This window comes from Pelobates fuscus, chromosome 4 (genome assembly GCF_036172605.1).
Source record: "Pelobates fuscus isolate aPelFus1 chromosome 4, aPelFus1.pri, whole genome shotgun sequence".
In the NCBI taxonomy this organism is placed as follows: Eukaryota; Metazoa; Chordata; class Amphibia; order Anura; family Pelobatidae; genus Pelobates; species Pelobates fuscus.
Genome location: NC_086320.1, coordinates 283,841,650 through 283,862,656, shown reverse-complemented (window position 1 = coordinate 283,862,656; position 21,007 = coordinate 283,841,650). Strand labels below are relative to the sequence as shown.

Here is a 21,007-nt window from a genome sequence, read left to right as displayed (position 1 = left end):
AGTACACCGAAGACACAGCGGTAGAAGTCTGTAATGATGTATTTAGCTGTTAGGGTGAACACAGTGGGTTTGCACAGGATGCAGCTAGCTATTCAGAAAAGCGTGTCGAAGTTCCAGGTGAGTATAATGGATAACAGGACAGAGTAAACATTAGTTGCAGGAAAAGTGCTCTTACTATTTCATTGCTGGGAGAGATCCCAGTGCAGCAGGAGGAGTGTTGGGATACTGCAAACAATCACGACTGGGTCAGAAGCAAGCAGGAAGGAGTTGAATGCTAACAGCTTGCAGTCCTTTGCAGGTCAGGAGAAGACCGGATGGTTGGTTTGTAGGTAACCAAAAATCAGAATCTACAAAGCAGCAGAAGTAAGAGAAATGCCGGCATTCATTAACCCTCAAGAACGCAGATAAAAGCAAGTCATTTCTTCCAGCACAAGTTCCCTGATATACCTGTATCTGGAGGTGTGTGCTTGGAAGTAACCCTATGTGTTAGATCTGTATCTGGGGGTGTGTCCTAGGGAGTTAACCTTGTGTGTCAGACCTTTAACCTTCTTCACATTTTGAAACTCTTTCAGGTTATAGGTTTATCAGCAATGATCAGATTTCAGCTCTTTTGGTGCTCTTCTACTGTTAGCTGGCTTGGCATCTGAACATCCAGGAATTTGTGCATGCTGTAGTATGGAACAATCATGCACTCCCAGTGCTCAAGGTGCTGCAATATGCTTAATTTGAGCCTATGCATTAAATGGATTTGTAGTTATCAGGAAAGTGTTGTTTCAAGTTCCTTTGCTGGGAGGGTTTCTAAACATTCATCTCGCTTGTTGTTTGTGCCTTCAATTATGTTGAAGCCATTACGCCTTTTAGAAAGTGTTCCTCCTGGTTTGGAGCCATCATTCTCGCCAACTGTCTCAACTCTTAGCTCATTTCATCCGAAGGTTGGCTACCCCCTCAGGCTTTTACCGCAAATCTGAAAGGCCACTTGATCATCCTTGAATACACTTCCCGAATGTTATTGTTTTTATGTTTTCACTTCTGTTGAAGTGTCTTCTTTGGCAGGAAGGTTCTCCTTGCAATTATTGTTTAGTCACCGTCACTACCCACCACTCCTCTTCTGCTCGATGTTCTGCTACACCTTCCTCAAATTGTTTTGGCATTGTTATTCAGGTTTAAAATGGGCTGGTTAGGTTAGACTTTTCACCTAGTGCACATTGAACCATGCCCTATATAATTGGTATAATGGATATTCCTAGATATGTCTCACACAGTTTTAACTGAATCCTATCTTCAAAAATAATGTCTCAACATTTTATTGTATTTATAAATGAATATTATAATGAGTCACTGGATAATTTGAAACTTCATGATTTTATTAGTCAACATTAATATACAGTATAGCATTTCTGTAAATAAATAGCTCTAACAGACCCAGCTACATATCAGCGGACTAGAACATTTTAGTAGTAGTAGTTTTAGAAGTACATGGATTGCAAGAATTCTTTTCCCAAGCAGACAAATTGACCAGACATGAACTTTACAGTCCATCTACATATTCCTCATCTGAGCCATGAGTTCATCCAAGCTCTGCTCCGACTCTTCTACTGTAGCACCAGCTGTGGGTTCCTGTATAAAGAAGATTAAGATGCAATTAAATAAACTACTCATACTAAAACCTTTAAGCACCAAATGTTACATTGTGTGTTTCAGTAGAAAGGTCTGTATATTATTTCCGGAATGAAAACGGTTTTTTTTTTTTTTTTTCAGACAAGCTGGAGCATCGGCAAACAAATAAAGAACATTAAAGGACCACTATAGTGCCAGGAAAACACTTTTTCCTGGCACTATAGTGCCGAGGGTGCCCCCACCCTCAGGGACCCCCTCCCGCCGGGCTCTGGGGAGAGTAAAGGGTTAAAACTTACCTTTATTCCAGCGCCGGGCGGGGAGCTCTCCTCCTCCTCTCAGCCTCCGATCTTCCCTTTCGGCTGAATGCGCATGCGCGGCAAGAGCTGCGCACACATTCAGCCGGTCTCATAGGAAAGCATTTACAATGCATTTCTATGGACGCTTGCGTGCTCTCACTGTGATTTTCACAGTGAGAAGCACGCACGCGCCTCTAGCGGCTGTCAGTGAGACAGCCACTAGAGGATTTGGAGGCTGGATTAACCCTATTATAAACATAGCAGTTTCAAAGAAACTGCTATGTTTATAAAAAAAAAGGGTTAATCCTAGAGGGACCTGGCACCCAGACCACTTCATTAAGCTGAAGTGGTCTGGGTGCCTAGAGTGGTCCTTTAACCCCTTAAGGACCAAACTTCTGGAATAAAAGGGAATCATGACATGTCACACACGTCATGTGCCCTTAAGGGGTTAAAGGGCCACTATAGTCACCAAAACAACTTTAGTTTAATTAAGCAGTTTTAATGTGTATATCATACTTCTGCAGTCTCCCTGCTCAATTATCTGCCATTTAGGAGTTTAATCACTTTTGTTTAGGATTATGCAGCCTTAGCCACACCACCCCTGGCTGTGACTGACATAACCTGCATAAAATAACCTCAAACTGTTTCATTTTCAATCAGATGTTTTCAGACGTTTTAACTCCTGCTCTGTAAATTGAACTTCAGTCACTCACAGGAGGCTCCTGCAAGGTATAACAAGCTGCTAACATAGCAGGAGATAAGACATTCTAAATGAAACAGTATTTGCTATAAATGATGTGTAAATATTAGATGACTCTTTATAGGAAGTGTTTAGGAAAGCTGTGCAAGTCACATGCAAGGAGGTGTGCCTAGGACTGCATAAACTAAAAGGTTTAACTACTAAATGGCAGAAAACTTAGCAGTGATCCTTACACCAAAACTACTTTACTTGGCTACAGTTGTTTTAGTGACTATAGTGTCCCTTTAAGCATCCAAACTGCGGCCCACAATCTAGACAGCACAATGTATTTTTATAGGAGGCACTGAAGATTCCTAGGCATTGCAATCTCATTATTACTGCAAGTATAGGAGAGGGACAGATCTTTTTGCTCAAAGAATACTGGAATTTTATTTTTAAAACAGAGCGCAGGTCTTGTATGATGACATGTATTTTTACATTAGGAGAGATTCACATATTCAAAATAATGGTTTCAAATTAAAGAAGTGCAATCCCATCAACTACATGTCTGTATATAAAATAAAATAAAAAATAAAAAATCTGTTCCAGTGAATGTCTTAAAACTGTCACAAAACCTGTGCAATTTTAGATGCCTTTTTGTACCACAATTCTCTACCGTTCTGTATTTGACATTATCCGTTCAGTCCAAAAAAGATATTGTAAAAATATAAAGAGCTGCAATTGTGCCCTTTTTGTTTATTAGTATAAAATCCATTAATCCATTGTTGTATGTTGTCTATGGGATCAACAGCAGAAATAAAAATAAATGGATTATGCTTAATATTAGAAATAGTGCAATATGTACAATTATATTATATTGAATATTTATTAGGAAATGCACATATCAAGCCATGTCCACTCTAAATCATTGGAATAAAGTCATGCTAAATGTGACCAAGTTGTTGTGGCTCTCATCTTTATTATAGTTCCACTGTACAGGCACACTCTGGTGTAAATGTCAACACCTCCTATGCCATTCTATGAGAAAATTATTGCGTATATGCACACATTTGTTGTATTTCCCCATGGAAATGAATGCAAAAGGAACTCACTGCTCGAATTATCTCTTTCACTTACAAAAAAAAAAAAAAAAAAGTAATAAGAACTAGTTGTGCAATTCACTCTATCCTTCTCCCTACGTTCATTATAGCCAGTAAGACTCATTATACAACCCAGATTTTGTTTGCAATTGATACTAACTGGACCTGCCCACATTAACCAGCAAAGTAAACTAGGAGAAGCAGTTAATAACAATTAAGTCCCATCATACCGTTATGGGTATAGTGTATGCCACAGTAATTCCCTCTGGGAGATCAGGCACTGGTCCAGAAGCAGCCTTTAGCTCTTCTGCTGAAACCTCTGAAACCAGCTCAATACCTGGAGGAAGGCAAGTAAAAAAAAAAATAAAAAAAACAAACAAACATATAATAACCCCAAATTAAGGTAATAAGAAGAGATTTTCATGTTTACAAATTGTCATCCTATTAATTAGCCAATCCTCCCTGATCCTTTGACAGACACTATAATAACCATCTACAGATACCATAAAGCTCTAACAACATTACTGTAGAAAAAAAAAAACACATAAAACAATCTTAAAATAATGTTATAAATTATGCTGAAACACAAACATGCTTTGATATGGCAGTAGAATGTTTATGGTTATTTAAAATAAAGAGGAAATAAGAATAGTCTTAGGGACTCACAATCAAAATGCATTTATGGTCCTTGTGAGTCTAGGCAGGAATATTAAAGCTGGACTTCTACTATTGGCTAGATGCTCTATAGATCTAGATCTGATGACCCACAACATATACAAGGCCACTTCCGCAATTAACCAATCCATTACTTCTCTAAGGAAAGTATGAGCAGGGTTCAGTCATCATGCTGTGTGGGATGATGGGCAGAACATGAAGTTAACTGAATTTAAGTATCGGAAGGAGGAAGTGACTGTTTAATTGACAGCCACTAGGGGTATGTTTTTGGCAAATGGAAACACTGCTGTTTCTCAGAAACGCCAATGCTTTAAACGGTCAGACAAAATGAGAAGCATTTATGCAATGCAAACAACCACAGTAAGATGTAGTGGTTTTAGTATATATAGTGTACCATTAAAAATATATACAAGAGCAAACATCTTTACATAATATAGTGGAGACAATAAAGAAGCATGCATGTTCCCAGACAAATGTTAAAACTAGCCTCTTATAACTGTTTTGATATATTTTGTTACCGGTAACCAGAATGGCATGCTAGATTACCAATTAAGCATATACATTTCCAATTTCCCAAGTGATTTTTCTACCCTTAGCAACGACCAGCTTTTTGTGGCTCATCAAGGTAGTACAAATCAGGTGCAGATTTAAAAATCGCATTTAATAAAGTTTATTTGAGAATATAATCAGTGGGTAGTTTCATCACCAATTTGTTTCACAATTGTATTAATGCTCTGTTGAGCATACAAACAAAGCAGAGAGAAGTAACATATACTATACACTCTATAATCAAAATTAATGTTCCTTATTCATTTTGTTCAAAACAGCCACATTGCAGGAAAAGGAAAACAAAGATGGGAAATCAATAGTGCAGTACACATTGTCCAATGGATCATAACCCTGAAATTGTTTTATTAAACTGACAAATGGTCTTACCCCAGTCATTATCCTCATGAACAATTTCTTCTTCTTCTTCTACCACTACTGCTTCCTGTTTTGGTTTTGCTGCCTCTTTTAGCTGAATTAGAAATTGACATTTAAGAGTTGATGGATTAAAATGATAAATTGCAACATTACATTTATTTAAACCAGGGATGGCAGAAGTAATCATCAAATACTGTAATCTTAGTGTTTTCCATGTTAGAGTAAGACATGGAATGAAACGGCCACGGGATATCATGCATATAAGTGTAACTGAGAACATCCCCTTCCACAAATCAACCACTTCAAGCAGAAGCTGTTTTGTGGATCAAATTGGCAAAAAGGCTGGGTTAGTTCTCTGATTGAGTGACACTCTGCCCATGCAGAGTCTTGATGTCACCTTCAAAAGGTATTTGTAAAATATCCAAAGACCCCCTCGTCTGACGTAGCCTCTAATTATTGTAAAATCATTTGACAATTTTATAGGGAAAATTAACATCCAGGAAGACAATTTGTTTCTCCATCGTGTCCACCTCACACATGTGCAAGAACACTGGATATGCTGGTTCTTCCAAATAGATAGATTTGTTTTTAGGAAATTTGCTTAGTTAAGAGACACATGTAAGGATTGTCAAACAAAATTGGCAAATGTATCCACCTGGCCTGCTAGCTAGAGGCTTTCGGGGAATTGAGAGCACGGGAATCCAAAGATATCACCAGCTATACCAGGCAGGTGCTCTCAGAACCTTCGAAAGCCTCGCCACCCTAGCCCCATTAACCACAAAGGACCACTTCAGATATATTCAGCTCAGGGACTTTGCGGGTAAGACACAGGTGAGGGAGGCTGCTCATACCAGACCAACATTCTTTGAAAAATTGTGCATATCCGAGGGGCCACGTACCGGCCTAATCACCCTCCTCTACGCCCAATTAAGCGCACCAACTGATAAGACATACACTCCCCCTTTGTCACACAATGGGAAACCGATCTACAACAAACACTAGAGGGGGGAGAGTGGCAAGATATCTGGGAAGCAGCAGCAAAAACATCCATCTGTGTACTCCATCAAGAACAATGCTATAAAACTCTTATGCGGTGGTACACCACACCGGTTAAACTGTACCGCATGGGTAAAACACCCATTGACACATGCTGGAGGGGGTGCAGGGAGAAGGGTACGTACCTACACATGTGGTGGACGTGTCCCAAGGTGATGACATACTGGGAGGGAATAGCCCACCTTATGACAGAAGTACTACACAAAACACTGACCCCGGACCCATGGTCCTTCCTGATAGCCAGACCAGTAGACTGCCTGACCAACAAAGAACAAAGACTGTTCAATAAGATATCCCTGGCCGCAAGGCGAGCCTTGGCGCATACCTGGCTACAAACTGACATGCCACAAATAGAAAAAGTCATCCACAACATCAAAGAGGCACACCTTATGGATAAATTGACAGCACAAATAAGGGACACATACCCTCAATTCATCAAGACATGGGAGCCGTGGGAGGACTATACTGATAGGTGAGAATGACATAGACACAGTGACGAATTTTCAGGTACACACTTTTTGGAGATGGCCACCGGTGCCGGCCACCCCGATCTCATGGATGCCCATTCTACACGGACGCAACCCTGTACTGCCCCTTCCCCCCTCTCCCCTACCTTCTCTTCTCCTCCCAAACTTCTCTACTTTTCACCCCGACCCACTCTCGGGTCATATCATAAAACTGTTCATGTATTGATAGGGTGTATAAGACACAGATACAAGGCCACAGGCCGCAAATGTATAGAGTATATTGATACACAGAGATAATGAAAGGGGTACACGTGGATAGCAACTAGCATCTGAGATGGACCAGAGGCCGAAGACACACCCTCGAGAGAGATCGATTGTCCTTACCTCACAAAACCAGGATAGTAAACTAATGTATATTGAAGGATAAGCTCCCATTACTGTTCATAATTGCTCTGGCTAGACCAGTCTTGTGTAACCTGGTATGGAACGTTTCAATAATCATTGTATATTTGTACCACTGGCAAGCAATATTTTTCTGTATAACCATACAAGCATATACCCTATAAGTATGTTATATCCAATAGACATGCATGAACTTATAAATAAAGATTTAAAAAAAAAAAAAAAAAAATTGGCAAATGTAATCGTACATTTAAAAATCAGTATTTGCATTTACATAGTCTTCTACAAAAAGCCCAGTCCTGCTAGCATTGAACATAGAAGGACTTTAACAAAGTCAGTGATACCCCGCTCAGCTTATGACACTACTGGATATGAATAAAAAAAATAATAATAATAAAAAAAAAAAAAAAAACATCCTATTGTTAACAGTAAAACTGACTCAATACCCAATCTTGTACTACATGTACAATAACATCTCTTAAACATACTTTGCATTTACCTTGAATTCCGATTGCTGTATTTTGCAGTATTTATCATCACACTGTGGATTAGGTTTCATTGCCATAGAGGGGAAGAAGTCTTGCAGCGCGTTGTATCCCAGGTAGAAACTAACTGTGCCAAAGTTCAAGAGGTACCTGGAAGACCAATTAAATGCAATTATACAGTGAAACACATTCATACCTCTGGGGTAGATAGGACTATAGATGTTTTTAACTTAAATACACAATTCCCTGCCAGCAAAGATGGGCAAAATGTTTCCTGTAGGTTATTCTACAGAGATGAGTACGCTGTCTAGAAAAACTCATAAGTAATTTAAACTAAGAACAACTTCAACAGGCACACTTTAATAAGAATAAATGTTTTCATGGTCCTATGGGTAATCATCGCTCAGGATGTTGTAAGTAAGATTTAGCTCACCTGAGCAATTACCAAGTAAACATGTTCCAGTAGCAGGACTTAAAATTGAATGTCTTATATTACTAGCCAGCCCTTAAAAGTTACTCGCCATGCAAGCCAGAAGGACCCATAGCACGTTTCTACTGGTGAGGGTTACATTTTCACTCACCAATGGCTTGTGGCAACTGGAAAATGTTTAGCCCGGTCACTAGTATATAAGATTAATTACACACGCGACCAGTTCATAGCTGGAATACAGCAACCACAGACAATGTTAGACTTTCAAAAGCTTCATCAGTGAGGTACAGCTGATACTGCTCTAGACTCAGGACTCCGCATCTAGATTAGAAGCTGTATCTCAATTAAGGCTGGATTAAATGCAGTTTAAAAAACGCAAAATATCTATTAATTGGTCATTCTCCACATCATTCAAAAAATATTAAAGAATATGGCTGCGTTAAAAGTGCTAAGTTACTTACTTAAGAACATTTTGTACAAGAAGCCCTGCCACGACTCCCATAGTGGTGGGAAGGCTGGCCGCACATACTCCCTCCCTTTTCAGAGTCTTTTCGTCAATATTTGCAGCAACTACCAAAGGAGGAGCACACTAAGTAGGGAAGGAACACAATTAAAAAAAAGACAAAAATAAATAAATGGAAAAAACTCAAACACAATTAAAAGGCAATCTCAATTAAATTAAAAAAAAAAAAAAAATGTTATAAGTAAATAATTTCCTTTACTATCTAGCCATCCATTTTACTAAAACATACTACAGTACTACTTACGTAGATTTAGTAGTCATACCACTAAGTCAAATTCTCTCAAAATACATTAAGATGTATATGCGAGTCTTTAAAAAGCATTTACACTGTCCATGCTGTGTGATTATATTGCAGATCCATATGTCGATTAATTAGGAAATGTAATGTTCTGCAGGTGAAGATAAACCTGTCATGCCAAGTTCCACTAAACATATAGCAGCTCATAAAGAACAAAAAGATCTAGATTTATCATAATAAAGTAAAATATTTATTTGCTTTAGGAACAGTCATAAAACTTAACTTCTGCACACTATTCCAATGCCACCATTATCAGAAGTCTACGGGTGCTACACTAGTTTAACACCCACCATCTGGCCCTGCTCCTCCGTATAGTCATTGGCCCTGCCTAATGATGCCATCTTGCCGTTTTCTCAGCCAGTGCATTTTCATCAGAACAGAGTCATCATACCCCATAACAGGTATGAGAAATACTTATTGGGGCGGGATTTCACTTTGATGGAGAGCAGGAAAACTTCCTTAGTGAGGGTTCTCCTGTCCTACCCTGTCATTCAATACTTACAGTACACCTGAAAGCTGCCAGTATAGATAGGTGTATCCCAAGAATTGACTGGCAGGTGGGGGGAGAGACCAAATGTTTAAAGAGCTTTAAATAAAAATCAAAAAACCTTGTTGGCATTTTTCAACACAATACATTGATGACATTTTCTGCTCTTAATTTAAAAGCCAACTTGTGTGTACCACAACAGGTACAGTGCAAGGTTAAAATGTAGTATTCCAGTATTCTGCACTTCTTACGGGTCCATCCAGGTTCTAGTGGAATGGAAGTGTATATCCCTTACATTCTGGTTCTAGAGATGCTCTACACACTAAAAACAGTTAGATTACATATTTATTTAAATGATTATTTACTTCCCAGGGATGAGCAATAACATCTATGGGATACAAAGGACTCTAATACATCATTATAAAATGTTTCACATAAATCAATAAATACCGCAAAACAGGCAGTTTCTCCTGGTTTGATAAGTTGAATGTGTCCTGAAACAGCATTCTCACTCACACCAGATTCCATCCAGGTTTGTCCAAGTTCATTGCAAGCCTATATTTAAAAGAAAAAGAAATAATATCTATAAAAAAAGTCAATAATTTAAAGACTAGGAATTACGAAAACAATGTTAAATTGTGATTTGTACAGAACATAAACACAGTGGCCACTTTATTAAGCACACCTACTCATGAACACAAGACATGTGGATTCCAAAATCTCAGAACTCTACAACCTTTATAGTTTGAAAATGTATGTTTAAAGAGAGTCATTCAATTTTCTTCAAAACTGGACTGTAGACAAAGGCTGATACCTGTTGCTACATGATGATTGTACAAATCCATGGATCATCCAGCCTCATTAAACATAGGTACATTGAGGTGGTAAAATTGTGTAAGGAATGTTTTAATATAAGGAATATAAGCACTGCGAACACAGTGACTACTGCAGCTTATCGTATTCATGCAAGAATTGCCATCGTTCCACCTGAAAACTGTTTGACAAAGAATTAAGGCACTCCACTCAAACAATCTTTGCACCATAACTGCTACAGTAAACTGTAGTGGTTATGGTGCTTATAGTGTCTGTTGAAAAATATGCTTGCTCCTTATTGAAGTCTACAATCAATTATTACCACAGTAGGATATCAACACTGAACTTCTTAATGCTATATGTCTGTTGAGAGAGAAATACATTCTAATAGGTTTACTTATAATAAATATACATGCTAAATTAAAATATTCAAACATCTTTCATTTGCTTAATCTTTGAGAAATTACCACTCACAGTGTTAATTGCCATCCGAGCTTCAAAGTTGTCTACGCAGCTAAGTACAAGGTCAACAGGATGCCCCTCTTTTAAACCTCCTTTGCTATTGAAAGGTAAAAAAAATACAATTTAGAGTTGGCCTTATGAAAACAGAGCAGTATACGGCAATATTTTTTTACTAGATATGTGTAAAACGGAACAAGAATTAACTTTTTCTTTCACATACTGATACAGTTATTGAGATAGCTCAGTAGATTGCATTCCAGTTGTAGCGCCAAACAAGATTATTCATTATTGTGAATTCAATGGGAATTTAAAATCTTAGGCCAAAATAGTCAAACTAAAGACATAGAAAACTTGAAGAATTGTTTTAATTCAGCTATTGTGACTCAAAATGAGGAATTCACTTTGACTTAATGACAAGGTTATGCATAAAACCGACATTTTGCAAACTAAATCCAAGTGGAAAAATTGAGCATAAAACAACTGATCTGGAAAAACTCTCCAACACCGTGGCTATTTTTGGCTAAATGTATGCATTTGTTATTTTTAAAAAATAAATGTTTATAAAATCCATATAGGCCTCCAAAATGTACTTGGAATCTAGCAAAAAGGTAAATACATGTACTTATTAAATATCTTGATATTAATTTTAGGAGTTTGTTTTTTTACAATATTTGCCTTCTTGGCTATTTTCTTCCCTCATAACGGAATCTGTCCAATTTTTAGAGGATTTTCCACATTGCATGTGTATGCGTGTATATACACTTAGAAACACAGTTACATGTATTATTAACTATAAATAAATCATATCTAATTATTCCTCCAATCATAGTTTAAAGAGATACTGAATTGTAAAAACGTTCACATGTATGCAAACACCCAATTACTATTAAAACCAACCCAGAGTAAATATGTTTTTATAAAAATATAGGAGCTGTGGGGAGAGGGAGAAAATCTTCTTCGAATATAATAATAATAGTACAATAACCAATTTGGTGAATTAGCAAGCAAATTAATTACAACATCACTGAAGTTTTTGAAGTAGTGTTGCCTCTCAGAAAAATGAAAAATGTTAACATCTGCATTTGTTTTAACATCAAAATAATTGTGGTATTCAGGTAAGCTGCCATAGCTCCATGATATGAAATAAACAGGGCACACAACTAATGCAGGAGAGGTTGAAGCATGAGAATATGCAAACGCAACCTCATATAGACAAACACATTCAAAACATGGCACCCAGCAGCCATCAGGCTCCACCACAGGAGGGAAGAAGACAAACTGGCCTATGGTTAATAACATATGTCTACCTTATTCTGTCCATGAAATGTTGAAAGTTGTCTATTGTTGTTATATTGTAGTTGTGCACTTCAAAGTGGACATCCGGGTTTATGTCCCTAAGTGAAGATAGAGGAGGAAAAGAATTCAGAATTTCAGAAGGATATTACCTAGATTCCTACAGTGATGCAGAGGAAATACTGTGCATTAATACAGCTGCATATAAACATAGGTCACCATTAAGGATGTGAGATTTATACACATACATTATGAAAAACAGCTGTGTTTTTGACAGGAGAAACCTAAAATAACAAATAGTGGCAAACTTAAACAAACATAAGGAGAGCAAAAAACAAGTTCTCCGCACTCAATTGCAACTTGTTTTTTGCTCTACTTAAACATGATTATGACAGCTATACAGAGCAGGGGTACAAAACAAACAACCCTATATCTGTTGTATGACAACATAAAAATTGTTAACGTTTAGAGTGTTACTCCAACCACCATGGCTTTTAGGAGTGGTGATGGTAGTAGGAATCTGTATGTGCAACATCTACTTGAAACTGTTCCAGAATGCCTAATATCTATTTTGTGCAAAATGACATCTGTTGCATGCGGAAAGCATCAGTAAAGGAAAGCATGCATCTCCCTTGCCTTCTTTCATTTAAGTCTCACCTCCCTATACTATTAAAGGAACATCTCAGACCCCTAAACAACTTTAGCTTGCTAAAAATGCTTTATGTGAAGAGTGTGTTCTCAGATTTCAATAAAAAAAGGACACTTTTGTAATGTAAACTGGTTACACCCCCTTGGCTATCAAATCGACAACAGGTCCTGTTACTTCCTGGTTTCGTTAGCTCAATGGAGATAAACTCAAGAGGCAGCAATGGCTCAGAGAATCTGCCTTGCATGCATGTTTTCATTAAAGTATCCCTTAAAGGACCACTATAGTGCCAGGAAAACATATTTGTTTTCCTGGCACTATAGTGCCCTGAGGGTGCCCCCACCCTCAGGGACCCCCTCCCGCCGGGCTCTGGGGAGAGTAAAGGGTTAAAACTTACCTTTATTCCAGCGCCGGGCGTGGAGCTCTCCTCCTCCTCTCCGCCTTCGATACTCCCTTTCGCTTGAATGCACATGCGCGGCAAGAGCTGCGCGCGCATTCAGCCGGTCTCATAGGAAAGCATTTACAATGCTTTCCTATGGACGCTTGTGTGCTCTCACTGTGATTTTCACAGTGAGAAGCACGCAAGCACCTCTAGCGGCTGTCAGTGAGACAGCCACTAGAGGATTTGGAGGCTGGCTTAACCCTACTATAAACATAGCAGTTTCTCTGAAACTGCTATGTTTATTTAAAAAAAAGGGTTAATCCTAGAGGGTCCTGGCACCCAGACAACTTCATTAAGCTGAAGTGGTCTGGGTGCCTAGAGTGGTCCTTTAAACTTTAATTTTTTTTTCAATATTCCTTTTCTCCCTCCCTCTGTCCACCCCCACTCCCTCCCCTTACTGGCTCACAGCTTGCACGTGCACTCTAAGCCAGTGATAACAATACAATCAAAAACTTCTCTTTAGGAAGCATTTGATTGGACCTCTCTGCATTGTGTAAAAGCTGGCTAATGTGGCGTACTAAATAAACACGCATGCAAAGTATGTTTAATCCTCATGGCAAATAAGGAATGTTACCGCAAAGTGCGTTCCGCTGCCTCCACTTTAGTAAGTCCTGCTTGGTGAGGCTGGAAAAAGAGCCTGTTCATGTTTGCCATTTCCACCTTGTCATAATCAAATAGCAGCAGCTGGAATAGAAACAAAAGCATTTACTCTAATGACTCACTGGGAGCGGCCACCTTAGAGTCATTGGAAATTGTTGTGAAATTTCTTCTGCAAAGAAAAAGCTTTATTGATCATACTATTAGTGTAACTAACTTTTTTTTTTTTTTTTTTTTAAACCAAACATTTTTTTGTCACATCTAAATTGAAACACAGAATACTAAAAAATACTAAAAATACTCTTTTAAAAATAAAAATATTTAATTCAGCTATTTTTTGCATTATCTAATTTGACATTTATTTGGAACAATTATTGACATTGTGTGATAACGTGTGTGTATAATAGAGCATTTATAGACTCGTCTGATACTCCTATGTGCATCTTATTACATGGGTTAAGTGGGTGACCCTATAGAGGGTTTTACATCTGACACATATAAACAAGCACACACAATTGGTATTTTGAGAAAAAAAAATGTATTACCTTACCAATGCCACATCTTGTCAGCATTTCTGCAGTCACGCTGCCAATGCCACCAACTCCCACTACCGCCACCGTGAATGTGCGGATTTTCTATTGTCACAAGAAAAATATAATATTAACAATTTAGTTATCAAGAAGATTATTGGTAAGATCAATAATGATTTCAAATTGTGGGTATAAAATCCATGTGGTCTCACCTCGTAATCATTGACAATTCCCATTCGTTTCAAAGCCATTAAACGACTGCAAAGAGAGAAAAAATGATGACAGATGTAATGCATTTTAGAACAATACATTCTATTAGCTAGCCATAACTTCCTGCGTGTTCTAGAATGTAGAGTACAATCTAGACAACAGACCATTTTAATATAAGACTTATCTAAACTTATATTATCCATATGAATATATATGCACCTTGAAGGGAAGTACACCTAACCCTATACCCTCTCTAATCACCCTTAAGGGACCTCTTTACTTGTTTCCTGGCACTTTAGGGCCTCTGGGCCCCCTCAACCTTATGACCCTCCCTTCAGCCCGGCGCTGGGGACTCTCCTCCCTCTTCCGACGTCATCCGATGAATGCGCATGCACGGCAAGAGCAGCGCGCGCAGTCAGTCCATAGGAAAGCATTGCTCAATGCTCTCCTATGGCCGCTGGCATCTTCTCACTGTGAAAATCACAGTGAGAAACGCGGAAGCGCCTCTAGCGGCTGTCAATGAGACCGCCCCTAGAGGCTGGATTAACCCATATGTAAACATAGCAGTTTCTCAGAAACTGCTATGTTTACAGCAGGCAGGGTTAACCCTAGATGGACCTGGCACCCAGACCACTTCATTGAGCTGAAGTGATCTGGGTGCCTATAGTGGTCCTTTAAACCCACAACGTCCAAATAGATCTACTGCATGGCATACACTGCTGTTATCAGCTCTGGATTTAACAGTGCTAATACACTTTATGATATAACTGTTATAATATTATTATGTAATTGGTGCTAGAAACCCCAAAACACTCCATTTTTAAAGAAAGTAACATTATGGACTTAGTCTAATAGCATTGAGCTGTTTATTTCAATATCAATGTTTTTTTAGGACAATACGTTCAATCAACAATGAAAAGCAAACATGTTGGTTCTTTTAATAAATGAAAAGCTAAATGTTAAAGTCAATAGCCATGTGAGGCGTTTTTCATATAAAATTGCATTCTCCTTCTTTTGTTTATTTTCCTATAGTGAAGCAAACATAATAATTATTCTGTTTATTTGCTTTTCATTTAAAAATGGTGCTTTCTGCTGTTGCTGTGCACAGCATTATTTTTGCTTTTTATAAGTTCAACAGCTCAGAGCCATTGCCAGATGTGTGTACGATCAAGCACCTAGCCATGCAGTCTGCATTCACAAACATTTGTGAAAAAAATAGGTCGTTCTGAAGAGCTCTGTAAATTCAAGTGTGGTAATGTGATAGGATGCCAGTTTTGCAAAAAGTCAGTTTGTGAGATTTTAGCCCTTCTAGATATTTCTCGGTCAACTGTAAGTGGTATGATTGGACAGTGGAAGCATAAAAAAGCAGCAACTCAGCCATGAAGTGGATGACTACGCAAAGTCACACAGCAGCGTCACTGAGTCCTGAGAGATATGGTAAGTAAAAGTCGCAAACGCTTTGCTGATTCCATAGCTGAAGAGTTCCAAACTTCCACTGGCATTAATATCAGTACAGAAACTGTGCGGCAGGAGTCTCATGGAATGGGTTTCCATGGCCAAGCAGCTGCATGCAAGCCTCACATTACCAAGCACAATGTAAAGCGTCAGATCGGGTGGTGTAAAGCACGCAGCCACTGGACTCTCGAGCAGTGGAAATGTGCGACGAATCACGCTTCTCTGTTTGGCAGTCTGATGGTCGAGTCTGGGTTTGGTAGATGCCAGGAGAACGTTACCTGTCTATATGTATTGTGCCAAGTGTAAAGTTTGGTGGAGGTAGGATAATGGTATGGGGCTGTTTTTCAAGTTTTGGGAAGGCCATTTTATATTACAGCATGACTGTACCCCACTGCACAAAGAAAGGTCCATAAAGACATGGTTGGATAAGTTTAATGTGGAAGAACTTGACTGGCCCCCACAGAGCTCTGACCTTAACCCCACGAAGACCTTGGATGAGTTTGGAACAGATATTGCGAGCCAGGTCTTCTCATCCAACATTAGTGTCTGACCTCACACATGCTCTACTGGATGAATGGGCAAGAATTCCCACAAAACCAGTTGAAAATCTTGTGAAAAACCTTCACAGAAGACGGAAAACGGTTATAGATGCAAAGGGGGTGAGGGGGGAGCACAAACTACATATTAATGTCTATCTATTTAGAATAAAATGTCAAAAGTTGCTGTTGGTGTAATGGTCAGTAGTACCAATACTTTTGTCCATATATTGTATATATCGTTTTGGACACACATCACACTGCATACAATTGTGACATTGTTAGTTTTGCTTTACAAATCAGGGTCCAGTTCACTACAGCTGTTAAGATCTTACCAGGAGTTTTACCACAGCAGAAATACATTTAAAAATATATCTATTTAGCAGATATAGCCCTAATGAATAAATGCATGCATTTATTTATGCATGTAGTCATGGTGAGTGTTTCTAAAAAGAGCTTGCAAAACCTGCAGTTCTTATGACTGCAACCTTTGCAAGCCATCCCCTTTTTCCTTGGAAGCGACTTTCACTCTCTTCACAGGGAAATACCGAATCAGATGCATCTCACTCAGAAGTCTGTGTGCACGCGCAAGCTCGTCTGCGTCTAGGCAGAGATCTGTGGAGGTACTGAAAGATGCTGGTCTGAGATCTGTGAGCAACAATGGGGAACAAGGCAGGTATGCTCAAGTAGAATGCTCAGAGTTGCTAACAGAAGGAGGAAGAAAACCTCCCTGGCTGTTTGACAGCAAGGTAGGCGTTTCCAATTCTACTAATTTCTACTAAAAAGTGGCGATTGCTTTAAAATAGGATACTCAATAGACACAAAGCACTTCAGAATGCTGAAGTGCTTTGTGGGTGTGGAGTGGTTTCTTAAGTGTAATAACTTTATTGATTAAACTAAAACTACATACCTACCAACATTTCATAGGGGCAAAGAGGGACTATTTAAAGAACTCGTTTTCCTGGCACTATAGGGTCATTAGGTCCCGCCCACCCTCAGGGCCCCTCTCCCACTGGGCTGAAGGGGTTAAAACACCATTAATTAAAGTTAAAACTCCTTCAGCCACTTACCTTTCTCCAGCGCCGAGGATGCCCTCCCACTGACGCCAGCTCAGAATGCGCGGCAAGAGCCGCGTGCGCATTCAAACCGCCCAAAGGAAAGCATTACTCAATGCTTTCCTATGTACGTCCAGTGTCTTCTCGAGAATCGCGGAAGCAGGCCTCTTGTGGCTGTCAGTGAGACAGCCACTAGAGGCTGGATTAACCCTCAGTGAAACATAGCAGTTTCTTTGAAACTGCTATGTTTTCAGCTGCAGGGTTAATCCTAGAGCAGGGATAGGCAACCTTCGGCTCTCCAGATGTTGTGGACTACATCCCCCATAATGCTCTTACACACATAATGCTGGCAAAGCATCATGGAAGGTGTAGTCCAAAACATCTGCAGAGCCAAAGGTTGCCTATCCCTGTCCTAGAGGGACCTGGCACCAGTGGCGTACATACCAGGGTCGCAGGGGTCACGGCTGCGACCGGGCCCGGCCCACCAGGGGGCCCGGCCGCCCTTCGACCCAGGTATGTACCCACAGGGCCAGCCTCTTCTGCTGGGGGGCCCAGGAGCCGGCCACCTCCGGGCCCCCCGAGGCTGGCCCTGCTGTCACCCGGCTGGCTGGCGGGCGCGCGAGGGAGCACTGTCCCCTGGGTGCTCCCTCTTCAGCTCCCTTGCGCACCGCACTGAAACCGGAGCCGGAAGATGACGTCATCTTCCAGCTCCGGCATCAGTACGCGGCACGCGAGGGAGCTGAAGAGGGAGCACTCAGGGGACAGTGCTCCCTCGCGCGCCCGCCAGCCAGCCGGGTGACAGCAGGGCCAGCAACACCACTGGACCCCAGGGAATCCCCCCAGCTCTCCCACAGGTAAGGAGGCTGGGGGGATTAAATTTAAAAAACAAACAAAAAACGTGTGAGTGTGTTAGTGTGAGTGAGTGTGTTAGTGTGTGTGTTACTGAGTGTGTTAGTGTGTGTGTTAGTGAGTGTGTGTGTGTTAGTGAGTGTGTGTGTGTTAGTGAGTGTGTGTGTGTTAGTGAGTGTGTGTGTGTTAGTGAGTGTGTGTGTGTTAGTGAGTGTGTGTGTGTTAGTGAGTGTGTGTGTGTTAGTGAGTGTGTGTGTGTTAGTGAGTGTGTGTGTGTTAGTGAGTGTGTGTGTGTTAGTGAGTGTGTGTGTTAGTGTTAGAGTGTGTGTGTTAGTGAGAGTGTTAGTGCGTGTGTTAGTGAGAGTGTTAGTGAGTGTGTGTGTGTGTTAGTGTTAGAGTTAGTGAGTGTGTGTGTTAGTGAGTGTGTGTGTGTGTTAGTGTTAGAGTTAGTGAGTGTGTGTGTTAGTGTTAGAGTTAGTGAGTGTGTGTGTGTTAGTGTTAGAGAGTGTGTTAGTGTTAGTGAGTGTGTTAGTGTTAGTGAGTGTGTTAGTGTTAGTGAGTGTGTGTGTTAGTGAGTGTGTGTGTTAGTGAGTGTGTGTTAGTGTTAGTGAGTGTGTTAGTGAGTGTGTTAGTGAGTGTGTTAGTGTTAGTGAGTGTGTTAGTGTTAGTGAGTGTGTGTGTTAGTGAGTGTGTGTGTTAGTGAGTGTGTGTGTTAGTGAGTGTGTGTGTTAGTGAGTGTGTGTGTTAGTGAGTGTGTTAGTGAGTGTGTGTGTTAGTGTTAGAGTGTGTGTGTGTGTTACTGAGTGTGTGTCAGTCAGTAAATGTGTGCGTCTGTTCATGAGAGAGTGTGTGTGTGTCTTAAGCACTTACCTTTCTCCAGCGCCGGACTCCCTTAACGCTGGGGATCTCTCCGTCCCCATCCGCCTCTCAGCTCCGAATGCACATGCGTGGCAAGAGCCACGCGCACATTCAAACCGCCCATAGGAAAGCATTACTCAATGCTTTCCTATGGACGTTCAGCGTCTTCTCACTGTGATTTTCACAGTGAGAATCGCAGAAAATCCTCTAGCGGCTGTCAATGAGACAGCCACTAGAGGCTGGATTAACCCTCAGTGAAACATAGCAGTTTCTCTGAAACTGCTATGTTTTCAGCTGCAGGGTTAAAACTAGAGAGACCTGGCACCCAGACCACTTCATTGAGCTGATGTGATCTGGGTGTCTGTAGTGGTCCTTTAAGTGTATGTGTTTATGCATGCACTGGCATACATACCGCAGGTGCATGGGTCGCAGCCCTGCCACCAGGTGCCCGCCGACATGTGTTGCGGCCCCAGCCTGCGCAGAGTAAGCGCTCGCGCGGGGGGAGGGGGGGGCCCCGGATCAGTTTTCGCACCGGGGCCCCATGGGTTGTGTGTACGCCACTGCCTGGCACCCAGACCACTTCATTGAGCTGAAGTGGTCTGGGTGCCTATAGTAGTGCTTTCATTTCATGGGAGTGATTAGAGGCGTGGCCAGGGTCGTTCTGAGAAGTTTTAGGTGGCTTACTAATACATTTATGCAACTAAAATGCAATTTAGAACAAGGACAATGTATCTTATTTGCGTATACTGATTTCTTGAGGTTTATTGTAGTGTAAGGACAGGTTACTGTGCGTATTACTGCTGTGGAGCTATGTTGTACACTTAAGCACACCAAGAAAGCTGAGCTCCTACAAAAGATAAACATTGGGCAAGAAAAGAGGGACAGAGGAATTTGAACTGAAAATAATGACTGTTACCTCCTACATAGGGACACTACGGAGGTATAAAAGTAGAACACACAGACAACAAAAAAAAAAAAATCTATTTAAGAATTGAACCTCTCCTGTATAAAATGTATATACTATGTGGTACAGTAGTTAATCATTGCAGACATTTTTGGACCCTATTTATCAATGGAAAACATTTGTTATTCTCGATCAAATGGCTAAGTGCCAAGTGAGATTGTGATGGTTTGCTCACAGACTGCTCATTATTAAGCACATATTAGCAGTATATCAGAATACAGAAAATGCATGCAGGGTTTGAGAATGGGTTACATTGACCATGTGTCTTCATACCTATAAGGGTTGGAATCCACCACTTCAGCACTCATCTTGTCAATCTTGGTCCTGTGGGTGTCATGTTGCTGCTCCTTGCTCTGGGCCAGTCTCAACTCATTCTCCAGCTGTCGGATCCTGGCTTGGAGCTCCTCTACCTGGCTACCAGAAGCCATGCTAGCCCTGCCAGCAGGCAGTATGGCACAGTGGGCACCAGGGTGGGTGTGATTCAGCCTCTGCAGGGATCTCCTGATCAGACAGACCCAGCAGCTCTCTCACTGCTCAGAGCTGATTATATGAAGGAGGGCTACTCGCTATGTATTTGGTAGTGATGGACTGGCCACTGGTCCAGACACTCTCTCCTTAGTGTAGCCTAAAGACACGTCTGCACTCAGGAAGAGGAGGGACAGACATGTGAGCAATACTACCGAATCCAACAGAAGGGAGATTGTCAACTTTTTATGATACACGGAAAGCTTATTGCGCCTTTTAATTCTGGAATTTAATTACCCTCATCACTAGAGGCATTAGAGAGTTCACTCCATCTAGCATTGTGTGTGCCCTGCCTGCTAAAGAGCTGTTGCCATCACCAAAGATGGCGTCGCA

At 40.5% G+C, this 21,007-nt stretch overlaps 1 protein-coding gene across 1 annotated transcript; it reads right to left on the bottom strand.

The window, feature by feature from the left end:
- Positions 1 to 1,343: 1,343 nt before the first annotated feature.
- Positions 1,344 to 20,962, bottom strand: UBA5 (ubiquitin like modifier activating enzyme 5). Its single transcript, XM_063452161.1, has 12 exons — positions 20,423 to 20,962; positions 14,435 to 14,480; positions 14,238 to 14,327; positions 13,670 to 13,779; positions 12,022 to 12,108; positions 10,727 to 10,811; positions 9,890 to 9,994; positions 8,593 to 8,720; positions 7,716 to 7,851; positions 5,304 to 5,385; positions 3,923 to 4,029; positions 1,344 to 1,617 (listed from the first exon to the last, which is right to left on the bottom strand). The coding sequence occupies exons 1-12, from the start codon at positions 20,575 to 20,577 to the stop codon at positions 1,540 to 1,542; spliced, it is 1,209 nt and encodes a 402-aa protein (XP_063308231.1). The 5' UTR covers positions 20,578 to 20,962; the 3' UTR covers positions 1,344 to 1,539.
- Positions 20,963 to 21,007: the final 45 nt, after the last annotated feature.